The sequence below is a fragment of the Heterodontus francisci genome, chromosome 3 (genome assembly GCF_036365525.1).
Source record: "Heterodontus francisci isolate sHetFra1 chromosome 3, sHetFra1.hap1, whole genome shotgun sequence".
NCBI classification, from domain to species: Eukaryota; Metazoa; Chordata; class Chondrichthyes; order Heterodontiformes; family Heterodontidae; genus Heterodontus; species Heterodontus francisci.
In genome coordinates this window covers 162,937,082-162,961,298 of record NC_090373.1, presented here as the reverse complement: position 1 = coordinate 162,961,298, position 24,217 = coordinate 162,937,082, and the positions used below count along the sequence as shown (strand labels likewise).

General features: G+C 44.2%; 1 protein-coding gene across 1 annotated transcript in view; it reads right to left on the bottom strand.

Moving 5' to 3' along the window:
• The window catches only part of cdc40 (cell division cycle 40 homolog (S. cerevisiae)), a 207,511-nt gene that overhangs the window by 104,652 nt on the left and 78,642 nt on the right, over window positions 1-24,217 (bottom strand). Inside the window, exons 4-6 of the mRNA XM_068027281.1 lie at window positions 16,150-16,239; window positions 6,860-6,999; window positions 3,359-3,455 (exon numbers count right to left, since the gene is read on the bottom strand). Of these exons, the coding sequence (XP_067883382.1) occupies window positions 3,359-3,455; window positions 6,860-6,999; window positions 16,150-16,239 (327 nt within the window). The remainder of the gene's footprint in view (window positions 1-3,358; window positions 3,456-6,859; window positions 7,000-16,149; window positions 16,240-24,217) is intronic.

Here is a 24,217-nt window from a genome sequence, read left to right as displayed (position 1 = left end):
GCTAACTCCAATTGCAGGCAGCCAGATGTCATTCTATCTTGGGAATTAATAACTACATTGTTTCTAGACTACATTTACATGGCTTCTCATCATTCTGGCTCTATTCACATTAGGATAATTCTGTGATCTGTGCTTCCAGGCTATGAGAACCAATCGGTGGACACCTTATTTTTTTGAATCATGTCTTTGTTCTGATTGCCAATGGCCAATCTCACCAGTATAGCCTTTTCTTCACTTGCAAATGTAGCAAAGTGATGCAACATATAGAAATGTTTAAATGCCAAACCACCACACCCTTTCCATCCAGAATAGAACACAAAATGAGGAGAAAAATTAAAAAAATTCTAAAAGGAGGAAAATAATTCAAAGGAAGAAAGATTATGAGTTAATGGGAGAGACATCCTTTGTGTGCTTAGAGTCACCAATATGCTTTCCATCACACCTTCTGACCTAGAAATATATTGCCACTCCCTCACTGTCGGTGGGTCAAAATCCTGGAACTCCCTCCCTAATAGCACTGTGGATGTACATATACCACATGGACTGCAGCAATTCAAGAAGGCAGCTCACCACCACCTTCTCAAAGGTAATTAGGGATTGGCAACAAATGTTGGCTTTTCCAGCAATGCTCACATCCCATAAACGAATAAAAAAGAAAATGACCTGATATTAACATTTTCTGCTGCAACATTCTTCTTCAATCATGCCATCTCACATGGCCTTTCTACTCCCATTGTCTCAATCACAGATAAGGCCATCTTTGATTGCTTCATTGCATTGCTCTCCACTCACATCCTCCTTCCAACCCCACTTCCATCTGTGTCCAGCCCTAGAAAAACAACTCTCCCCCAAGTCACTCACAACGGCACTTTCAAATTCCCAACTGTCTGGCCTTTGGCCCTCTCCATTTGCTATAATATTTTCACAGTTCTGCTCTCTCCCACCCGGTACATGCCCCACTCTCCACTCCGTAAAATCCAAGAGACACAGGCTTGAACGCTGATGGTGGATAACTGGTTTAGCCATTCAATCATTCATTGGCAGGATCAACCTCGAGTGCAAAAACAACTCTCGGCTTCTCTTTTCCACTACTGTGTTCTGCCCCCTCCAACAAGTTGACTTTATTGCCTCCAAGATTGAGACCTTTCGTTCAGCTACCTCAGCCTCATCCCTCCCTTCCTCTAGCCCAAGACAAACTTTCTCCAGTGCGCCCTGCCCTAACCCTGAACTCGCATCTTTCCTCTGATTACTCTCCTATCTATGCCCCTTCCGAGCTCATCTTGACCTTGAAAGCCACTTCCTACTCTCTCAACCCTATTTCCACTAAACTCGTGACCATCCAACTTCCCTTCCTGGCTAAAAGCGAGCTGATAGTGTTAACGGTTTCCTTTTTTCTCTAGCATTGTCCCCCTACTTTCAAACCTGCATTCATCACCCACGTCTTCAAAAAGGCCACCCTTAATCCGTCCTTGCAAGCTGCCACCCAACATTCCGGCAATAGTACTGAAGACCTGTGCTCCAGAGCTAGCCCCCAGCCAAGCTGTTCCAGTACAGCTACAACACTGGCATCTACCTGGCAATGTGGAAAATTTCCCAATAGAAGGTGTCATCAACAGTGCTATCAATTGTCACTTGCTTAGCAATAACCTGCTCAGTTATGCTCAGTTTGGGTTCCACCAGGGCCACTCAGTTCCTGACCTCATTATCGCCTTGGTTCAAACATGGACAAAGGAGCTGAACTCAAGAGGTGAGGTGAGAGTGACTGCCCTTGACATCTAGGCAGCATTTGACCAAGTATGGCATTAAGGAGCCCTAGCAAAACTGGAGTCAATGGGAATCGGGGGGGATGTTCGCTGATGATTGCACAATGTTCAGCAACATTCGCAACTTCTCAGATACTGAAGCAGTCCGTGTAGAAATGCAGCAAGACCTGGGCTTGGGCTGATAAGTAGCAAGTAACATTTGCACCACACAAGTGTCAGGCAATGACCATCCCAAACGAGAGAGAATCTAACCATCTCCCCTTGACATTCAACAGCATTACCATCGCTGAATCCCCCTCTATCAACATCCTGGGGGGGGGGGGGCGTTACCATTGACCAGAAACTGAACTGGAGTAGCCATATAAATACCATGGCTACCAGAGCAGGTCAGAGGTTCAAAATTCTGCAGCGGCTAACTCACCTTCTGACTCCCCAAAGTCTGTCACCATCTACAAAGCACAAGTCAGGTGTGTGATGGAATACTCTCCACTTGCCTGGATGGGTGCAGCTCCAACAACACTCAAGAAGCTCAACACCATCCAGGACAAATCAGCCCACTTGATTGGCATCCCATCCATAAACATTCACTTCCTTCACCACCGACGCACAGTGGTAGCAGTGTGTACCATCTACAAGATGCACTGCAGCAACTCACCAAAGCTCCTTAGACAACACCTTCCAAACCTGCGACCTCTACCACGTAGAAGGACAAGGGCAGCAGATGCATGGAACCACCACCACCTGCAAGTTCCCCTCCAAGCCATAGACCATCCTGACTTGGAACAATATCGCCGTTCCTTCACTGTCACTGGGTCAAAATCCCGTAACTCCCTTTCTAACAACACTGTGGGTGTACCTACCCCACATGGACTGCAGTGGTTCAAGGCGGCGGCTCACCACCACCTTCCCGATAGTAATTTAGGGATGGTCTATAAATGCTGGTCTAGCCAGTGATGCCCACATCACATGAATAAGAAAAATCGTAGCCAGAGAATCTCCTGCATTGACTTGTCTTCCCATCCTGCACAGTTACCTCTAGATTCTGCCAAGGAATCCTTGGCCCTCTTCCATTTCTCATCTACCTCTTTGACCAAGCTTTTGGTCACCTGTCCTAATATCTCCTTATACGTTTCGGTGTCAAATTTTGTTTGAAGCACCTTGGGATGTTTTACTATATTAAAGGTGATATATAAATGTAAGTTGCTGTTGAGGATTCAGAGGTAATTTCCGCTAGCCTATTCTTTCAATGATCTGATGCGAAAATTGTGGTTTTAGCTTGTGAGATTCCGAGCAGGACCTAGCATGTGTAAACTATAAATTTAACTGGTGAACTGTAGACATGAAAATTGAGAGAATAGGAGGTCCGGCAGCGGGAAAGAGATGATGAGAAAGAAAGAGAAAAATAAAAGATTTGGGTTATGAAACAGGTACTTAAAAGAATTTTGTTCCAAAAAAAATAACACTTTAGACTATACTACAATCAACTCCCTTTCATATTATTTCACACTATCAACATCAGTCAGTTCCTCCATCCCAAAGGATCCCAAATGCCCCCCACTCTGTGGAAATGCTAATAAACAAAATATATGCATTACGATGAAGAATGGTTTTCTCTTCCGCCGGTTTCTCATCTTCTTGTTTGCCTTTCTTCTGTCTTTTCGCAATAATCTCATCCAGTTCTTTCTGTTCTTCCTGCGGAAATACCAAGTTCTCCACATTACAAGTGGTCTAAAGCACAAGATAGGAATGTGAACTCTACTGACAATCCACTCAGTTATGCTGGTTAGACATTCTGAAGAGAATGAAGGATAACTGGGAACATTTACAAGACGATAATCTAATTAAGGACATCAAATGACATACAAACTGCCAAAACACAGGTCAAATGATTTCGAATTTTTAAGTTTGTGATCTTTCTGCAGTGGTTCTATAATGGCCTTGGTCCATTTACAGTTGGCAGCAGGTGCCAATGAGGATAGTGAATAACACTGCACTCTCTACTGTTTACAGTGAAAGATCAAGTAAATACTTCCTCAGGTCCTTATCGGCGTACATGGGGAAAATACCATTACATATTTTTTCACATGTTTTCTGAAGCTAACGTATAATTTGCCTCCTAGACACGTTCACAACAACTGGAGATGGACTGGTTACTGAAAAGGGACTTTCGTTCCTTTACCTCAGCTACTCTTTGATCCAGTGGAGTAGTAAGCAGAGACTAAATGAAGAAATATTACATTTCTATTCTTCAGAGAAGTGGGGAAGGGTATTTCTGCCATGAATGTGATCAAGCCATTAAAAGAGCCTCATTTTGAAATATTTGTCTCCCAAGTGCTGTCACTTCTGCGTGTTTATTGAACTTATTAGAAGAAAATTATCTAGTAAAAATAAAAACAAAATATCCAGAATTCAATTAATGAGTGTTATTGTGAATAGGGAATAGTTATTAACCCATTTTCCCATACTTGTAATCAAATGCTATCACCTTCAGTAATATGTCTTACATTAATGTTGTGCTGTGCAATTGAACAATATTCTTCTTCTTTGGCCTCCTTGTCTCGAGAGACAATGGGTAAGCGCCTGGAGGTGGTCAGTGGTTTGTGGAGCAGCACCTGGAGTGGCTATAAAGGCCAATTCTAGAGTGACAGACTCTTCCACAGGTGCTGCAGAAAAATTTGTTTGTCGGGCTGTTACACAGTTGACTCTCTCCTTGCGCTTCTGTCTTTTTTCCTGCCAACTGCTAAGTCTCTTCGACTCGCCACACTTTAGCCCCGCCTTTATGGCTGCCCACCAGCTCTGGCGATCGCTGGCAACTGACTCCCACGACTTGTGATCAATGTCACAGGATTTCATGTCACGTTTGCAGACGTCTTTATAGCGGAGACATGGACGGCCGGTGGGTCTGATACCAGTGGCGAACTCGCCGTGCAATGTGTCTTTGGGGATCCTGCCATCTTCCATGCGGCTCACATGGCCAAGCCATCTCAAGCGCCGCTGACTCAGTAGTATGTATAAGCTGGGGATGTTGGCCGCCTCGAGGACTTCTGTGTTGGAGATACGGTCCTGCCACCTGATGCCAAGTATTCTCCGGAGGCAGCGAAGATGGAATGAATTGAGACGTCGCTCTTGGCTGACATACGTTGTCCAGGCCTCACTGCCATAGAGCAAGGTACTGAGGACACAGACTTGATATACTCGGACTTTTGTGTTCCGTGGAAATTACATTTAATACTACAATACTTGAGTTTATAAATCGCTGTAAATAGGCACACAAATTCAAGTTTAGAGAGAGGTCCCAATAATCTATTATATCTATGTCACACAGGCTCTCAATTTAACAAAGCTATGTTATGGTTATTTGTAAGTAAAATATTTAGCAAGTCACCATTTACACGCTTACTGTCTAAATAAAATTTTACATGCTATTTTTCCAGAAACATTCACACTTCCTTTGACAGGCCAGCTATTTTGAACACAGTAGGGACACTGTGTGCATTAGCCTAATACCTGGAATGGGCGGGCTGTCTTACGAGGAAAGATTGAACAGGCTAGGCTTGTATCCACTGGAATTTAGAAGCGTAAGAGGTGACTTGGTTGAAGCACATAAGATCCTGAGGGGTCTCGACAGGGTGGATGTGGAAAGGATGTTTCCCCTCGTGGGAGAATCTAGAACTGGGGTGTGGGGGGGGGGTCACTGTTTAAAAATAAGGGGTCGCCCATTTAAGATAGAGATGAGGAGAAATTTTTTCTCTCAGAGGGTCATGAGTCTTTGGAATTTTCTTCCTCAAAAGGCAGTGGATGCAGAGTCTTTGAGTATTTTTAAGGCAGAGGTAGATAGATTCTTGATAAGCAAGGGGATGGAAGATTTTCGGGGGTAGGTGGAAATGTGGAGTAATTACTTCAGCCATGAACTTATTGAATGGAGGAGCAGGCTCGGAAGGCAGAGTGGCTCCTAATTCATATGTATGTATGCAGGCTTGCTGAAGACTGCGTAAAGGTTTTTGGCAGCATCTCTGCAGGAATTCAAAGCAATGTTTTGAATGATCATTAGTAAAAGGCAGGTACTTAAAAAATTTAGCAGAATATGTGATTTCAGGGGAATCAATAAGAGAACATAAAAAAAAAACCTTTGCTTTTATATTTTAAAAAGTTACTGCATCATGATCACATAGCTGATATTGGTGCTCAAAATCCTTTCCCCACATAGTAAGTTTTTGATCTGTGATTGTGCATTTCAGCACAGGTAAGGAAGAACTACTGGATGAAGCTGAACTGAGTCAGTCACTGTCCAATGCCCCCCCTAATGGTCAAATCAAGAGAAGCAGAGAACTCCCTCCAGCGGTGAAGTGATAAAGGGGTACATTCAATAACACTAAATTTTCCCTGAAAAGAGCATTTCAAAATTAATTGCCGAGTTAAATGAATTCCAAACATGAAGTGTATTATGCCACAAATACTCCACCAACTTTACTCATAGTGCAGATCTTACTCTCAACAAATACTGACAGGTTGGTTTTGTAAATGCAAATGTAAAAGTTTGCCAAATTACTGTTATTCAGCAAGGTATTTGCATCCCAAAATGTGCACTTAAGTTAGAAAAAAATATACTTTTCCAGCTCTCAAAAGGCATTTATTGTCAGTATCATCAATAGATAATAAAAAGCAACTAAATTTTTTCAGAGGGCAGCACAGTGGCGCAGAGATTAGCACCGCAGCCTCACAGCTCCAGGGACCTGGGTTCGATTCTGGGTACTGCCTGTGCGGAGTTTGCAAGTTCTCCGAGACCACATGGGTTTTCGCCGGGTGCTCCGGTTTCCTAACACAGCCAAAGACTTGCAGGTGATAGGTAAATTGGCCATTGTAAATTGCCCCTAGTGTAGGTAGGTGGTAGGGAATATGGGATTACTGTAGGGTTAGTATAAATGGGTGGCTGTTGGTCGGTACAGACTCGATGGGCCGAAGGGCCTGTTTCAGTGCTGTATCTCTAAATAAAATAAACTATTTAGTTTTTGTACATTTCACTGAACCACATGTGAATCTTAAATTAATCTAGCTTTTCCTTCTTTGCAAATGCTTAAATAAGTAGATCAACTGACCTCTGAAGGTTTGGCCACATCCTTTTCATCCACATACTTTGCCCAAGGCCCCTGAAAACCATCAATATTTGCTGGGTTGGGTTCCTTTAATTTCTTTCGTTTTTCGGTTTTCTTTTTACCAGACTCAAACACTGTAAGCCCTGTATGATTTAAAATAAATATAAAAGACAAGTTAGCATATATCAAACTAGGCATAGTAAATCCAGATCAACTCGCATGGGCTTTTCCAAAATGGCACATGACATTCAGCAATGTTTCAAATACACTGTTATGCAAGTACAAAATAAGGATTAAAGCTGAAATTCACTTCATCAGCAATTCCAAGCAAATAAAAACTGCAATCATTTCATCACATGCCAATTCCCACTGAAATAAATGGCATCAAGTAGAAGAGAGACAGCATCACCAGAACAACCCTTTCCAGCTGGGGAAATGGAAGCGACTGGGCTCTGAAGCTGCGTTGGCTCCTCTCAGCCTGATCATTAACTTTCTGCAAGTTTTTCTGAAGGGTGTTTTAGAAGTAAGGTACTTCCTTCCCTGCAACAAACAGTACTGAAGAGCATAAATGATTTTAAAGTGTTTGTAAGATTTTAAGTTTGAAGCACAGTACTGGGTGCCCCCTGCCTGACAGCAGATAAACTACAGTTAAGTTACAGCATCAATGTTTCATTTAAACAAGTCACATAAAGCCTGAAGCAACTCCCTGCCTCATACCCATATAAAGTCCCGAACTCAGATATTCTTTGGCCTCCTTATCTCGAGAGACAATGGGTAAGCACCTGGAGGTGGCCAGTGGTGTTTGGAGCAGCGCCTGGAGTGGCTACAAAGGCCAATTCTAGAGTGACAGGCTCTTCCACAGGTGCTGCAGAAAAATTTGATTGTCGGGGCTGTTACACAGTTGGCTCTCCCCTTGCACCTCTGTCTTTTTTCCTGCCAACTGCTAAGTCTCTTCGACTCGCCACACTTTAGCCCCGCCTTTATGGCTGTCCGCCAGCTCTGGCGAACACTGGCAACTGACTCACACGACTTGTGATCAATGTCACAGGATTTCATGTCGCGTTTGCAGACGTCTTTAAAGCGGAGACATGGACGGCCGATGGGTCTGATACCAGTGGCGAGCTCGCTGTACAATGTGTCTTTGGGGATCCTGCCATCTTCCATGCGGCTCACACGGCCAAGCCATCTCAAGCGCCGCTGACTCAGTAGTGTGTATAAGCTGGGGATGTTGGCCGCCTCGAGGACTTCTGTGTTGGAGATACGGTCCTGCCACCTGATGCCAAGTATTCTCCGGAGGCAGCGAAGATGGAATGAATTGAGACGTCGCTCTTGGCTGACATACGTTGTCCAGGCCTCGCTGCCATAGAGCAAGGTACTGAGGACACAGGCTTGATACACTCGGACTTTTGTGTTCCGTGTCAGTGCGCCATTTTCCCACACTCTCTTGGCCAGTCTGGACATAGCAGTGGAAGCCTTTCCCATACGCTTGTTGATTTCTGCATCTAGAGACAGGTTACTGGTGATAGTTGAGCCTAGGTAGGTGAACTCTTGAACCACTTCCAGAGCGTGGTCGCCAATATTGATGGATGGAGCATTTCTGACGTCCTGTCCCATGATGTTCGTTTTCTTGAGGCTGATGGTTAGGCCAAATTCATTGCAGGCAGCCGCAAACCTGTCGATGAGACTCTGCAGACACTCTTCAGTGTGAGAATGTTAAAGCAGAATGGTCAGCAAAGAGGAGTTCCCTGATGAGGACTTTCCGTACTTTGGACTTCGCTCTTAGACGGGCAAGGTTGAACAACCTGCCCCCTGATCTTGTGTGGAGGAAAATTCCTTCTTCCGAGGACTTTAATGCATGTGAAAGCAGTAGGGACAAGAAAATCCCCAAAAATGTGGGTGCGAGAACACAGCCCTGTTTCACGCCACTCAGGATAGGAAAGGGGTCTGATGAGGAGCCGCCATGTTGAATTGTGCCTTTCATATTGTCATGGAATGAGATGATGATACTTAGTAGCTTTGGTGGGCATCCAATCTTTTCTAGTAGTCTGAAGAGACCACGTCTGCTGATGAGGTCAAAGGCTTTGGTGAGATCAATGAAAGCAATGTAGAGGGGCATCTGTTTTTCGTGGCATTTCTCCTGTATCTGACGAAGGGAGAACAGCATGTCAACGGTCGATCTCTCTGCACGAAAGCCACACTGTGCCTCAGGGTAGACGCGCTCGGCCAGCTTCTGGAGCCTATTTCGAGCGACTCGAGCAAAGACTTTCCCCACTATGCTGAGCAGGGAGATTCCACGGTAGTTGTTGCAGTCACCTCGGTCACCTTTGTTTTTATAGAGGGTGATGATATTGGCATCGCGCATGTCCTGAGGTACTGCTCCCTCGTCCCAGCACAGGCATAGCAGTTTATATAGTGCTGAGAGTATAACAGGCTTGGCACTCTTGATTATTTCAGGGGTAATGCTGTCCTTCCCAGGGGCTTTTCCGCTGGCTAGAGAATCAATGGCATCACTGTGTTCCGATTTGGTTGGCTGTATGTCCAGCTCATCCATGACTGGTGGAGGCTGGGCTGCATTGAGGGCAGTCTCAGTAACAACATTCTCCCTGGAGTACAGTTCTAGGTAGTGCTCAACCCAGCGGTCCATTTGTTTGCGTTGATCAGTGATTATGTCCCCTGATTTAGATTTGAGGGGGGCGATCATCTTGATGGTTGGCCCAAGAGCTCTCTTCATGCCATCATACATTCCTCTGATGTTTCCGGTGTCTGAGGCCAGCTGAACATGACTGCATAGGTGTTGCCAGTAGTCGTTTGCGCAGCGCCTGGCTGTTCTTTGTGCAGTGCTTCTGGCTGCTTTAAGTGCTACGGATGTTAACTCGCTGGGGGCTTTCTTGTAGTTCAACAGTGCAATGCGCTTAGCGGCTATGACAGGTTCCAGCTCTTCATTGAGAGGTTGAAACCAGTCTGCATTTCTCCTCTCACTTTTGCCGTAGGTGGTCAAAGCTGACTCATAGATGGCGTCTCTGATGTGGGCCCACTTAGTCTCAGCATCCCCTGTGGGAGTGTTTTGAAGGGCTGACACAAGTGAATTTAGAAATTTTTTAACAGCTGTGGGTGAGAGATTCTGCTCGTGTTGACGCGCGGGTGGCCCTTCTGCTTGGAATGATGCAACTTCTTTGGTCTGAGTCTAACCTTGCTGCACACCAGGGAGTGGTCGGTGTCGCAGTCCGCACTGTGGAAGCTGCGTGTGATTTGAACACTGTTTAAGGCAGCTTGCCTTGTGACAATGAGGTCCAGCTGGTGCCAACGACGCGATCTTGGGTGCCTCCATGAAACCTGGTGACAGGGTTTAGTGTGAAAGAACAAGTTGGTGATGCAGAGGTTATGATAGGTACACAACTCAAGCAGTCTCTGCCCGTTCTCATTCATCCTTCCAACGCCATAGTGCCCAAGGCAGGAGGGCCATGAGTCATGGTCGGCCCCAACCCTGGCATTAAAGTCCCCCAGCAGGAATAGGTGTTCGGTGTTGGGGATGCTGTTAATGATGTTATGGAGTTCCACGTAGAACTGGTCTTTCGCTTCAGGTGGGGAGCAGAGTGTTGGAGCATAGATGCTGAGTAGGTGTACTGGGCCAGAGGTGGTGAGCAGTCGGATGGACAGTATGCGTTCCGAGCCATTTGAGGGAGGCTCTATCATGCTGAGCAAGGAGTTTCTGATGGCGAAGCCCACTCCATGCTGTCTTGGTTCTTCAGGATCCCTGCCCTGCCAGAAGAAGGTGTAGTCTTGCTCTGCTAGAGATCCACTCGCGGGGAGGCGTGTCTCCTGAAGTGCTGCAATGTCTACATTGAGTCTACTGAGCTCGTTGTTAATGATGGCGGTTGTCCGAGAATCGTTGATTTGTGTAAGGTCTTCCGACAGGCCAGGACACATAGTTCTGACGTTCCAGCTTGCAAAGCGAAGGGCTGGTACCTTCTTTCCTTTTTTCGTGTTGTTCGGTGCGGTGTTTCAGTCCACCTTTCGGGCAATGACCCTGAGCTCCAAGCACCCATTGAAGCAGGTAGACTGTGGCAGGACAGAACCTTCTTGACCGGGGGCTGCCCGGTTTGAGGCGGGCGGTAGCTGTCTAGTGAGGTGCGATGACCTCTCCCACCGACAAAGGCCATATAAAGGCCATACCCATATAAAGTCCCAAATTCAGATATATTTATTCATTAAATGGAGAACACACAAGTCAGGCAACCAGTTCTAACTTTTCGTGAAATTGCTATGAAAAATGCGTCACCCAATATAGAGCATTCAGTAGCATGCTACTGGACCTTCTGCAAAACACACACATTATCAATCAGAAGCTGCCGATGCACTTGTGTACACAGTGCTGTAAGTTAGTATTGTAATGGGAATTAATTATTTTCCTAGCAGTATCAGTGGCATCCAACACCAAACATTTTAACATGACACAAAAAGGAAATGAGAGCTCAGTAACTCCTGACTGGTGTTCAAGTTTCAATCATTTTCTCTAGATCTAATGTCCAATACAAGTAGCCATTTGCCTCCAAGTAAGCTAGCTCATGCTCCTAGAAAGATTTATACTGGCTTTAATTTCTGTCACTTATGCACCAATTATGCTGTCATTTGCAAATTGAAATACTCCCCATTTCCACAGAAATCTGGTTGGTCAATGACACCGTAAACACACTGAATCTTTGGGCGGCACAGTGGTTAGTATCGTAGCCTCACAGCTCCAGGGACCCGGGTTTGATTCTGGGTACTGCCTGTGCGGAGTTTGTAAGTTCTCCCTGTGACCGCGTGACTTTTCGCCGGGTGTTCCGGTTTCCTCCCACCACCAAAGACTTGCAGGTGATAGGTAAATTGGCCATTGTAAATTGCCCCTCGTGTAGCTAGGTGGTAGGGAATATGGGATTATTGTAGGGTTAGTATAAATGGGTGGTTCTTGGTCAGCACAGACTCGGTGGGCTGAAGGGCCTGTTTCAGTGCTGTATCTCTAAATAATAAATAAAAAATAAAGTTAAGGTTGTTCTAATAATGATCATGAGGTATCTGCTAGACCCCTACTCAAGTACAAATTGGCACTTTCCCAAGGATAAAAGTGAGTCATTATTCTTGTTCATTTTAAAAACACTTATTTGATATAGGTGGGCTGTGAACTAGCTGCAGAACTAGCTCAGGTATAGTGTATAGTGTTTCTCTGGCCCAACAAAGTGTCTCATTTCCAACCTAGGACCTTATTGCACCACTGTAACATTTATTTTTCCATTTCCATTCTTAGATGTGGCTGAGTAAGACTGCCAATTTCATAGAACTTGTACAATCTGGGCTGGATTTGACCCAAGTTCCAGATGTAAAATGCCTGTGTCTACCAACTGCACCATCCTGATTGCTCCCTTCCATTAAACTGTTCAAGCTGGCTGTGACAATTATCCCGCGGCTGTTCAATGTAATGCAGACTAACATTATGCTGCCTACTCATTACTGTAATGCAGCTTGCAGCCAGCGCTAAACCACACTGTTGAGTGGCTGCACGCCTCAGCAGGGGGCCCAAAATTGTGACAGTTAAAGCCAACTTGCACCTCACCTCTCAAAGGGGAGGCATAATGCAAGGGGAGTAGATGCAGGAAGTCCTTGTCCAAATCACTCGGACGTGGATAAACACTGAATAATGGTGCAAAATGGGAAAGAATGTTCTCAAAGGTTCTCAGATGCTGCAATAGAGGCCTTGGTGGAGGAGACACAAAGAAGAGCAATGCTGTAATTACAGGCCGGTGAGTCTAACATCAGTGTTTGGGAAACTACTGGAAAAAATTCTGAAGGACAGGATTAATCTCCACTTGGAGAGGCAGGGATTAATCAGGGACAGTCAGTATGACTTTGCCAGGGGAAGATCATGTCTAACAGACTTGACTGAAATTTTCGAAGAGGTGACGAAATGTGTAGATGAGGGTAAAGCAGTTGATGTAGTCTACATGGACTTCAGTAAGGCTTTTGATAAGGTCCCACATGGGAGATTGGTTAAGGTGGTAAGAGCCCATGGAATCCATGGCAATTTGACAAATTGGATCCAAAATTGGCTTAGTGGCAGGAGGCAGAGGGTTGTTTCTGCGATTGGATGCCTGTGACCAGTGGTGTACCGCAGGGATTGGTGCTGGGACCCTTGCTATCTGTCGTGTGCATTAATGATTTAGACGTGAATATCAGGAGGAATGATCAGTAAGTTCGCAGATGACACGAAAATTGGTGGGGTCGTAAATAGTGAGGAAGAAAGCCTTAGATTACAGGATGATATAGATGGGCTGGTAAGATGGGCAGAGCAGTGGCAAATGGAATTTAATCCTGAGAAGTGTGAGGTGATTCAGTTTGGGAGGACTAACAAGGCAAGGGAATATACAATGGATGGTAGGACGCTAGTAAGCACAGAGGGTCAGAGGGGCCTTGGTGTACTTATCCATAGATCACTGAAGGCAGCAGCACAAGTAGAACTGCAATCTGGCCAGGCAGTGGCGGAAGAACAACAGGATACTGTTGATGAGGAAACACCGACAGACAATTTCACGCTTGCAGCAACCAGCTCAGAAACTGAGACTGCGTATAATTTAGAGGATAGCTTAGAGGTGGGATATGCACGTGGAGAGACACTGGGCGTGAATGGCCTGTAGGGAGTAAGGACTGCACAGGTGCCAGTGTACTGGAGGGCAAGGTTGCATATGAGTTCTGCTGCAGTTCACTTCAATGGGGCAGGCTACAGAGGAGGCTGATGAGTATGCATAGTGAAATGCTTGGTGCATTGGCAGAAAGCCTACATGCAATGTAAAAGAACATGAAAGAGCCTGGCACCATATTTGCACAGGGCTTTGTGCAGAGCTTGGAGTTCATCCTTCCCAGCATGGAAATGGTGACCAACTCCACGAGTGCATGGGTTGCACATCCAGTCATAAGCCATGCATCAGTAGATAGCCCTTGTCGCCTAGTATCCACCCTTTGGTTTGCCGTGGTGGCTCAAATTCAGACTGCCGCAGAATGAAAGCATCATGACTGCTGCCAGGGTACTGAGCATTGACCTGCAAGATTCTCTGCACATGGTTTCACTCCAGCCGGACACTGAAGGAGCAGAATCCCTTCCAATTAAGGTACATCTCAGAGTTGACAATGCGGCGCCTGCAAAACAACGTGCAAGAAGTCGATGGCATTCTGTGCCATAAAGAAGCCTGCAATCCTAGCAAACTTGCATAGTCGCTCTGCCTGCTCAGGCAAAAGAGAATAAAATGTAGTCAATTCTCTTTGAAATAAGACAGCTCCAATGACCTCACTCATGCACCAGTGAATGGCAAAATGTGAGGTATTGCAAATATCTTCAGCTCTAGGCTGGAAAGAGCCCAATGCACAAAGGTTCATGCCACTATCACCTTTACAGCAACTGGCAACGCAGACATCGCCCTGTTCGGCGGTCACTGTTGTGGCTGCAGCGGGTGGCAGATTGCAGTGAGGATATCCTTACTGAAGTGAAGACGTCTCACACGATGTTCCTTGCTGAGTTTCAAAGTAGGAGAATGGCTCCTTGAACACTCTGAGCAAATATGGCCTCCTGCTCCTGCTACTCCGTCTTCTAGCAGCTTGCTCTTGCCAGTGCACATTCTCCTAGTCATGCTACATTCCAAGGAGAAATGACTGCGAGCAACCAGTTTGTGAGGAAGCCTCGAAGTCAGAACAAAATTCTTCAGCACCTACCATACCACTCTCTGGAGACTTTGGCATATTTGAAAACACTAGAAAGTACCAAGTACTTCTACAATTATAGCAACAGCCAGTAGAAATCAATCAATTCACCTGAAAGCAGTTGATGATCCCTTTAAATCGCACTGGTTGGGGGAGTCAATGCATATTCAGCCATGTGTGATTGAGCTGGATTGTTATGTTCCAAAATGGCAGCGCTGGTGTCAAGTCATGATCTGCCTACTCTGCATACTTTAGGTAGATGCTTACTGTGCACACTCCAATGCCCCAAGGTTGTTTACCTCTAAGAGCAATCGCAGCACCCAAACAATGGGCACCATATGTTAATTGTGTGATTATATTAGAACATTACAGCGCAGTACAGGCCCTTCGGCCCTCGATGTTGCGCCGACCTGTCTATGCAGGCGAAGGGAGTTAATTGGGGTTTCAGTTGAGCACTTAAAAACAGACACTCACTGGGACTGGGAGAGGGATTTGTGAGTAGAGCTACATGCTTGTAATCCTTTTACTCTGCACAATAAATGTGAAACAGAGTAAATATAGGCTCCAGTCTTATCCTTCCATAATAAGCTTTCTGGAGTTTATCACCATGTATCCAAATTTTGTTCAAAAAAGTCTCCAGCTCAGAACAGTAGAGGCAAGGAAGGTCCCAGGTTCAATTGCTGATTTATGCTGAGTTACCTACTCTTTGCTGTGGCTACAATTGTTCCCAGCAGCCCCGAATTAAGCAAAGAGAGAAGAGAGGAAAGGAGGTTAGAAATGTGCTTGTGCATGAATGGCAGGACCTGAACGACTGCGATGTTTTTCACAATTGGACAACCTGGTGACATTCACTGTAATGGCAAATACATGGATGATGGCTACTTAAGCAAGGTACCAGGAAGTAACTACCACTTGTGAAACAATGGGCGGCACAGTGGCACAGTGGTTAGCACCGCAGTCTCACAGTTCCAGCGACCCGGGTTCAGTTCTGGGTACTGCCTGTGCGGAGTTTGCAAGTTCTCCGTGTCTGCGTGGGTTTTCGCCGGGTGCTCCGGTTTCCTCCGACAGCCAAAAACTTGCAGGTTGATAGGTAAATTGTCCATTGTAAATTGCCCCTAGTGTAGGTAGGCGGTAGGAGAATGGTGGGGATGTGATAGAGAATTTGGGGTTAATGTAGGACTAGTATAAATGGGTGGTTGTTTGTCGGCACAGACTTGGTGGGCCGAAGGGCCTGTTTGAGTGCTGTATCTCTAAATATAAACATATAAAAAAAAATATAATATGCTGGCGAAGGAGTCAACGCCAGCAGAAGAGAAGGAAAGAGAAGAAAATGGGGTGGGAGCAGGACAAGAACTATAAATACAAGTAAATCATTAATTAATCAACGTATAGCGCCTATCAGCCCTCAATATTATTCATTTTTCTATGAAATTAAGCTGCAGTGAACACATTTTAGAAACAAAATGTTCCCATTAGATACATTGAATGCATTGGTAATCAAACTCCATGACTAAATGAAATATTGGTAGAAAAGTATAACATTTTTTATACCATTTTGACCATTTTACCTTGATTCTTCTCAGCATCTTCCACGCTACCAATATACATATCACCTCCTGGTCGTTCACTATGGTCTAGAGTTGGATCCAAAGCATAACCTAAAATGAGAATAAATGTTTTTAAATAATTGTTTAAAAAAAGGTGATTTATCGAGCAAGAAAGGTGGTATTTGAAATCCATCAAACCATATTCATGCTTCTTCAGAGTTCACTGAAAAGTATTCATAGAAAAACCAATTAAGCAAGGACCAGTCAGACAAGATTTGTGCCAAAAACTGCTTCAAAAAGTACAGCCCATCTTTTTATCACCACACCAGACCTGCCATGAAGCAAGCATTGGGAAATAATTAGAGGAAAAAACCACTTGGAAGTTAAAAAAGTCTGCCAGAATCATATTGTGAAGAGTTATGATGATGATCTTGGTCACCCACTGAATTGTGGGAAAAATGAAAAAAAATCCATTTACAATTAGATATGTGAACACAACATTATCCATAAGCTTTGTAGGAGGACATCACAATGTTATCTGAAATAAAAACAGAAAATGCTGTAAATACTCAGCAGGTAGGCAGTATCTGTGGAGAAACAAGGTCAACATTTCAGGTTGATGACCTTTCAACAACAATGACGTGTATTTATATATCACCTTTCATGCAATAAATTGTCCCAAGGCACTCCACTGAAGTGTTACAAAGCAAAATTTGACACTGAGCTACATAAGGAAATATTAGGGCAGATGACCAAAAACTTGTTCAAAGAGGTAAGTTTTAAGAAGTTCCTTAAAGAAGGTTTAGGGAGGGAATTCCTGAGCTTAGGACCGTGGCAGCGAAGGCACAGCTATCAATGGTGGAGCCATTAAAATTGGGGATGCTCAAGAGGCCAGAATTAGAGAAGTGCAGAAATCTTGTAATGATGTTTGCCTCAACTTGTGACAAAGCATTCCATATCCTAACAGCCCTCCACTTGAGGAAATTTCTCTTCCCTTTTTGCTCACTCTTGGATAAATTTGAAGTATTGACCCATTGTCACAGGAAATAGTCTTTCCTACTCTTTATTAAAATCCTTCATAATTTTGAAACGCTCTATTAAATCTCCACCAATCTTCTCTGCTGTGGTGGAAATAATCTCAATTCTCAACTCATTTCTGCTGCACTTAGATGTTGTGGATCTAAGGGAAAACTTTCCAGTGGTTGCAGTCAAACCTGACATGAAAGAAAATGATTGTGGTTGTTTTCAAACCCAAGACATCACTGTAGGAATTCCCAATGAAGAGTTCTCAACCCAACCATCTTCAGTTGCTTCTTGACCATTTCTCTTTAACAAGATCAGGAGTGGGGCTGTCCATTGATGATTCCACAATGTTCAGCTCCATTCAAAAGTCCAATACTGAAGCAGCACATGCCAGCTTACAACAGGACTTAGTTAACATCAAGACCTACGTTGACAAGTAGCATATAATATTCGCCCCACATAAGTGCCAGGAAATTATTATCTGCAACAATAGAAAACCTATTCATCTCCCTGTGCCTTTCAGAGACACCATCATCAACTTCACCACCATCAACATCCTGGGAATCAAAAGCTTAACCGGACCAGCCATATTAACACCGTGGCAACACAGGCTGGTACTCTGCAACAAGTGGCTCACTCCCTTATCCCTCAGAGCCTCTCGGCCATCTAAGAGTCTCAAGTCTGGCATGCGACAGAATAGTCACTACACACTTAGGTGAGTGCAGTCGCAACAACTCTCAAGAAGTTGACACCACATATGACAGAGTTTGTTGCTTGTTTGGTGCCCCTGCCACTGGACCTAATATCCATCCCTTCTACCACCAACACACTGTAGCTGCAACACAAACGATAAAACCATTGAAAAATTAAGGCACAGAAGGAACCATTCAGCTCATCGTGTCCATGCTGGCCAAAAAAACTAACCGCCCATTCTAATCCCACCTTCTAGCACTTGGTCCATAGCCTTGCCGGTTACAGCACTGCAGGTGCAAGTCCAGGTACCTTTTAAAATAGTTGAGGGTTTCTGCCTCCACCAGCATTCCTGGCAGTGAATTCCAGACACCCACCACCATCTGGGTGAAAAAGTTTTTCCTCAGGTCCCCTCTAATCCTTCTGCCAATCTCCTTAAATCTGTGCCCCCTGGTAAGTGACCTCTCCGCTAGGGGAAACAGGTCCTTCCTGTCTATCTAGGCCCCTCATCATTTTGTAAACCTCAACTAAGTCACTCCTCAGCCTCCTCTGCTCGAAGGAAAACAACTCGAGCCTAACCAATCTTTCCTTACAGCTGCAACTTTCGAGCCCCGGCAACATTCCTATAAATCTCCTCTGTACTCTCTCCAGAGCAATTATGTCCTTCTTGTAATGTGGTGACCAGAACTGTACGTAATACTCCAGCTGTGGCCTAACCAGCATTTTATACAGTTCCAGCATTACATCCCTGCTTTTGTATTCTATACCTCGGCCAATAAAGGAAAGCATTCCATATGCCTTCTTCACCACTCTATCTACCTGTCCTGCCACCTTCAGGGACCTGTGGACAGGCACTCCAAGATCTCTCACTTCCTCTACCCCTCTCAATAACCTCCCGTTTATTGTGTATTCCCTCACTTTATTTGCCCTCCCCAAATGCATTACCTCACACTTATCTGGATTAAATTCCATTTGCCACTTTTTCGCCCACTCAACCAAACCATTGATACCATGCTGGAGTCTACGGCTATCTTCTTCCCTATCAACTAAGCGGCCAATTTTTGTGTCATCAACAAATTTCCCAATCGTGTCTCCCACATTTAAATCCAAATCATTAATATATACCACAAACAGCAAGGGACCCAACACTGAGCCTTGCAGAACGCCAATGGACTCTTCCTGTCTCACTTTTAAAAGCTTCCCATTTGCCAGATGTCCCTTTACCTGTAAACAGCTTCTCCCATTCAACTTTTGAGAGTTCCTGTCTGATGCCATCAAAATTAGCCTTCCCCCTATTTAGGACTTCAACCTGAGGAGCAGTCCTATCCTTTTCCATAATTATCTTGAAGCTAATAAGTTATGGTCACTGGTCCCAATGTATATTGTGAACAACTGGGGCCCAAGCACTGATCCCCGCAGTACCCCACTAGACACAGCTTGCCAATGTGAGAATGACCCGTTTATTCTTACTCTCTGTTTTCTGCCTGTTAACCAATCCTTAATCCATGCCAGTATATTACCTCCTTTCCCATGTACTTTAATTTTGCTAACCAACCTCTGGGGAACTTTATCAAAAGCCTTCTGAAAATCCAAGTATTCTACATCCACCAACTCCCCTTTATCAATTCTGTTAGTAACATCCTCAAAAAACTCCACCAGGTTCATCAAACATGATTTCCCATTCATAAATCCATGTTAACTATGCCCAATCAGATCATTATTATCAAAGTGTCCATGAATCACATCCTTTAGAATAGATTCTAACATTTGCCCTACTACTGATGTAAAGCTAATAGGTCTGTAGTTCCCCGTTTTCTCTCTCCCTCCCTTCTTAAATAGTGGGGTGACATGTGCCACCTTCCGATCTGTAGGAACCACTCCAGAATCTATAGAATTTTGGAAGATGATCACCAATGCATCCACTATCTCCATAGCTACCTCTTTCAACACTCTGGGATATAGAACATCAGGTCCTGGGGACTTATCAACCTTCAGCCCCATTAATTTCTCCTATATAACCTTCTTAGTAATACTAATTTCCTTCACTTCCTCATTCTCTCTAATCCCTTGAATCTCTAATTCTGGGAGATTTCTTGCATCTTCCTCAGTGAAGACAGACACAAAGTAATCATTTAGCTTCTCTACCATTACTCTATTCTCCATTAAAAATTCTCCTGACTCTGCCTGTAATGGACACACAACTGCCTTCGCCAAACAGTTCCTTTTTACGTACCTATAGAAGCTTTTACAGTCGTTATTATATTTTTGCTAGTTTACATTCGTATTCTATTCTCCCTTTCTTTATCAGTTTCTTGGCCATCCTTTGCTGTATTCTAAAATCCTCCCAATCCTCAGGTTTACTACCATTTCTGGCAACTTTATAGGCCTTTTCTTTTAATCTTATACAATCCTTCACTTCCTTTGTTAGCCACGATTGACTGCCTTTACTTTTGGGGTTTTTGTGCCTTGAAGGAATGCATAGTTGCTGTAAACTATGTAATAATTCTTTGAAGACGATCCATTGTCTATGTGCTGTCATACCTTTTAATGTATTTTCCCAATCCACTTCAGCCAATTTGCCCCTCATAATACCTTCGTAATTTCCTTGGTTCAAAGTTAACACCCTGGCTTCAGATTGAACTACCTCACTTTCAAACATAATGTAAAATTCTATCATATTATGGTCACTCATCCCGAAAGGTTCTTTCACAACAAGATTATTAATTAGCCCTTTCTCATTACATAATACTAGATCTAAAATTGCCTATTCTCTAGTCGGTTCCTCAACATACTGCTCTAGAAAACCATCCCTAACACATTCCAAAACTCGTCCTCCGCAGCATTAGTGTTCATTAGTTTTTCCCAGTCTACATGCAGATTGACGTCACCCATGATTACTGTATTATCCATGCTACATGCTTCTTTCATCTTTTGATTAATACCATGTCCCACACTACCATTACTGTCTGGTGGCCTATAAACAACTCCTACCAATGTGTGCTGCCCCTTGCTGTTTCTTAGCTCCACCAAAACAGATTTCACATTTTGTTCTTCTGATCTGAGATCTTCCCTTACTAATATACTGATCCCATCCCTTATTATCAGTGCAACACCACCTCCTTTTCCTTGAATATTCAGTACCCTGTCTTGGTCACCCTGTAGCCACGTTTTCATTATGACAATTAGATCATACCCATTTACCTCTATTTGGGCCTTTTAATCAACTACCTTGTTGCGAATGCTGCGTGCATTCAGGTAGAGTCCCCTTAACCTTGTCTTCTTGACATTATTCTGCATTCTAAACCTAGTTGATGCTTGCCTTTATTTCACCTGCCTTCTAATGTCACTTGCTACTTTTCTACCCCGTTACCAGCTTTACTTCCTTCCAATTTGAGATACTCCTCAGGTTTCCATCCCCCTTGACAAGCTAGTTTAAACCCTCCCCAACAGCACTTGCAAATCTCCCTGCGAGGATGTTAGTTCCGGTCCTGTTAAGGTGTAGCTTGTCCATCTTGTACAGGTCCCACCTGCTCCAAAACTGGCCCTAATGGTTCAGAAATCTGATGCCCTTCCTCCTACATCAATTCTCCAGCCACGTATTCAATCTATCAATCCTGAATAGTGGCATGATTAAAATTAAGGATGCACAAGGGGCCATATTTGGAGGAGTGCAGCTATCTGCAGAGCTGGAGGAGGTGAGAGATATGGTGTGGCAAGGCCAAGGAGGGAATTGAAAACAAGGATGAGAATTTTAACTCCCTACCACAGATAGTACTGTCAGCAAATTTCAAGATTACTATGCTCAACTCCAAATCATGTACATTTAGATAACAAATGTGGAGTCAGCACTAAACCCTGCGCCACACTAACTCCAACACCTATTATCCCTAACATATTGTTTCTATCCACGCTGCTACATTTCCATTTATATCATACATCTGAATTTTTGATAACAAGCTACACAAGATGTCTTATCAAACACCTTCAAAATCTATATACACCTCGTCTGCAATCTCTTTAGCTATCCAATTAGACACTTCCTCAATTTTGTTACACACTTGCCTTGTGCCGGTTGTCCTGGATTGAACAATCTATGCGTTTCTAATGCCCACTGACTTTACTCCAATTTTGGATTTTACTAGCTTGGACAGAAATGATTTGATACCTGAAATGGATTGGCAGCTAATTCAGGACAGACTGACTACTGATGAACTAAAAAAAAAGGAAGTGGATCAATTCTTGATTCAGCAAGAAGTAAAGGGATAAAGGCCAGGTACAAAGAATAAGAGAATATATACAAAACTGACCCTGAATGACAGAATGAGCCTGATGCACTAAATGCCTCATCTGACTGAGGTCTTTTACATTAAGCATCACCAGCCCAATCATAAGCATTGGTCAAAACTCACCTCCTGGCCAACAGGGCATTCACTTCTTCCATCAGATTTAATAGGGAATTAGGGAACTTCAGAACCTGGCTTCACATGGAGCTCAGGAAAATAGGATGAAAGTCTGCTGGCTATAAGGGTCTGACTGAAATAGGTTTGGGCAGTCTCAGCCCAATTCCCAACAAATTCACACACAAAACACTGCCCATAATTTGAAACAAATCAATACTTAAGCAATGATCTCATTCAGAGAAATTACCAACTGTGGAGAGAGAAATTGAAAAATTCTGAAGGCATTTAAGAGATTAGGTTTAAGGAAAATTGCTAAGGCAGCATTAAGGGATCACACAAAGATTAGACAGAGGATAAGCCTGTTGCTGGCTTAAGACACAAGTGATACACACCACTCACCCCACCTATGCCCCGCACCGTGACCCTCAATTCTGACCATAGTTCACCATAGTTAAAATAAAGGGCAAGATTTTCCTGTGGACCTCTGAGCCCCGCTGTCAGGCTCAAATTGAGGTCAGAGGGCCGCACTGTGTGGGAAACAGTCACTCACCTGTGGTTTGCCCCAAATTGGCCTATTAATGGCCAAAGGGCAGGCTCGCTGTCCAATTAAGGATGGTGGGCAGGCTCTCAAAGCTGGAAGGCTAATAAGGCCCTCCAGCTTGAAAGCGGCAACAGGATACCATTCAAGGTAAGTGAAGGAGAGGGCCCCAAAAATGGAGGCACCCTCTCTCCAGCTTTTTCACTTAAAATTAAAAAAAAGGCCTTTGCAGCTGGTCCACCACTATGGGGATGGGTGCCCCTCCGCAGGATGGCCTGTGGCGAGCAGGGAGGGCCTCTCAGCCTACCTGGAGCACTAGCCCTCCAGTCTGCTACCGGAAGGCTGCCTTCAGGCAGCTGCACTGTCCCCAATCCCTGTCAGCCTCCAACTTAAGGCCTTACTAGACCCCCTAACCTGCTTAAATGGCTACCTGCTGCTTGTGAGCAGGCAGCCCTGCTGTCCCTCCCATCTCCCCAATCCCACCTCTGGAAAAACATCACAGGGTGGGATGAACTGGAAACTGACACGCAGACTGACGGCAAGAAATTCTGTGCCCGCCTGCCTCCATTCCCAACCCTAGCGGGGCTAAAAATCCAGCCCAAAGTGCCAGCAAAACTGATTTTTTTTTTAAAAAAAGGAACCGAATGGCCTAACCCCTTAAACCTTAACCTTCCACAACCAGAAGATCAGACTATCAGGATTGCTCTGAATCTCCATGTTTTTTATTATTCACTCATGGGACGTGATCAGTGGCAAGACCACGATTTGTTGCCCAACCCTAATTGCCTTTTGAGAAGGTGGTGGTGGACCGCCTTCTTGAACCACTGCAGTCCATGTGGTCTATGTACACCCACAGTGCTGTTAGGGAGGGACTTCCAGGTTTTTGACCGAGTGACAGTGAAGGAACAATGATATAGTTAGGATGGTTGGAGGTGTGACTTCCATTTGCCATCTCTCCTTCAAGATTGACTAGATTTGTAATGCTGAGAAATTACAGTAAAATACATTGCTATCATCACACAAGACATTTACATGATCTACTCTGGGGTTATAAAAACTGTGCAGTGAGCAAGAATAGAAGAGGTGACATCAGAGACCCTGTATATACACACTTACTGACTGACAATAAAGTAGCTATACGGTCACGAAAAGCTGGACCATAAAGATGCTGCACAATTTGTACAGAAGTAAGTTTTGTGAAACAATCCACATAAGCACCATGGCCCCAGGCAGGGAAGTTAATTTGACCCACATGATTTTTAACAGATGTGTAAAATTGCATAGCAGTAAGTAGACTGTTTTGCTTTGCAGATTGCTAAGCTATGGGGATGGAAATGACTGTAGTGAATCAAGGACATTTGATATGTCAAAACTGGAAAAAAAAGAATCAATACTTTAACTTGTCTCCAGGGCATTTAGATGTGCATCATGCTTTCTG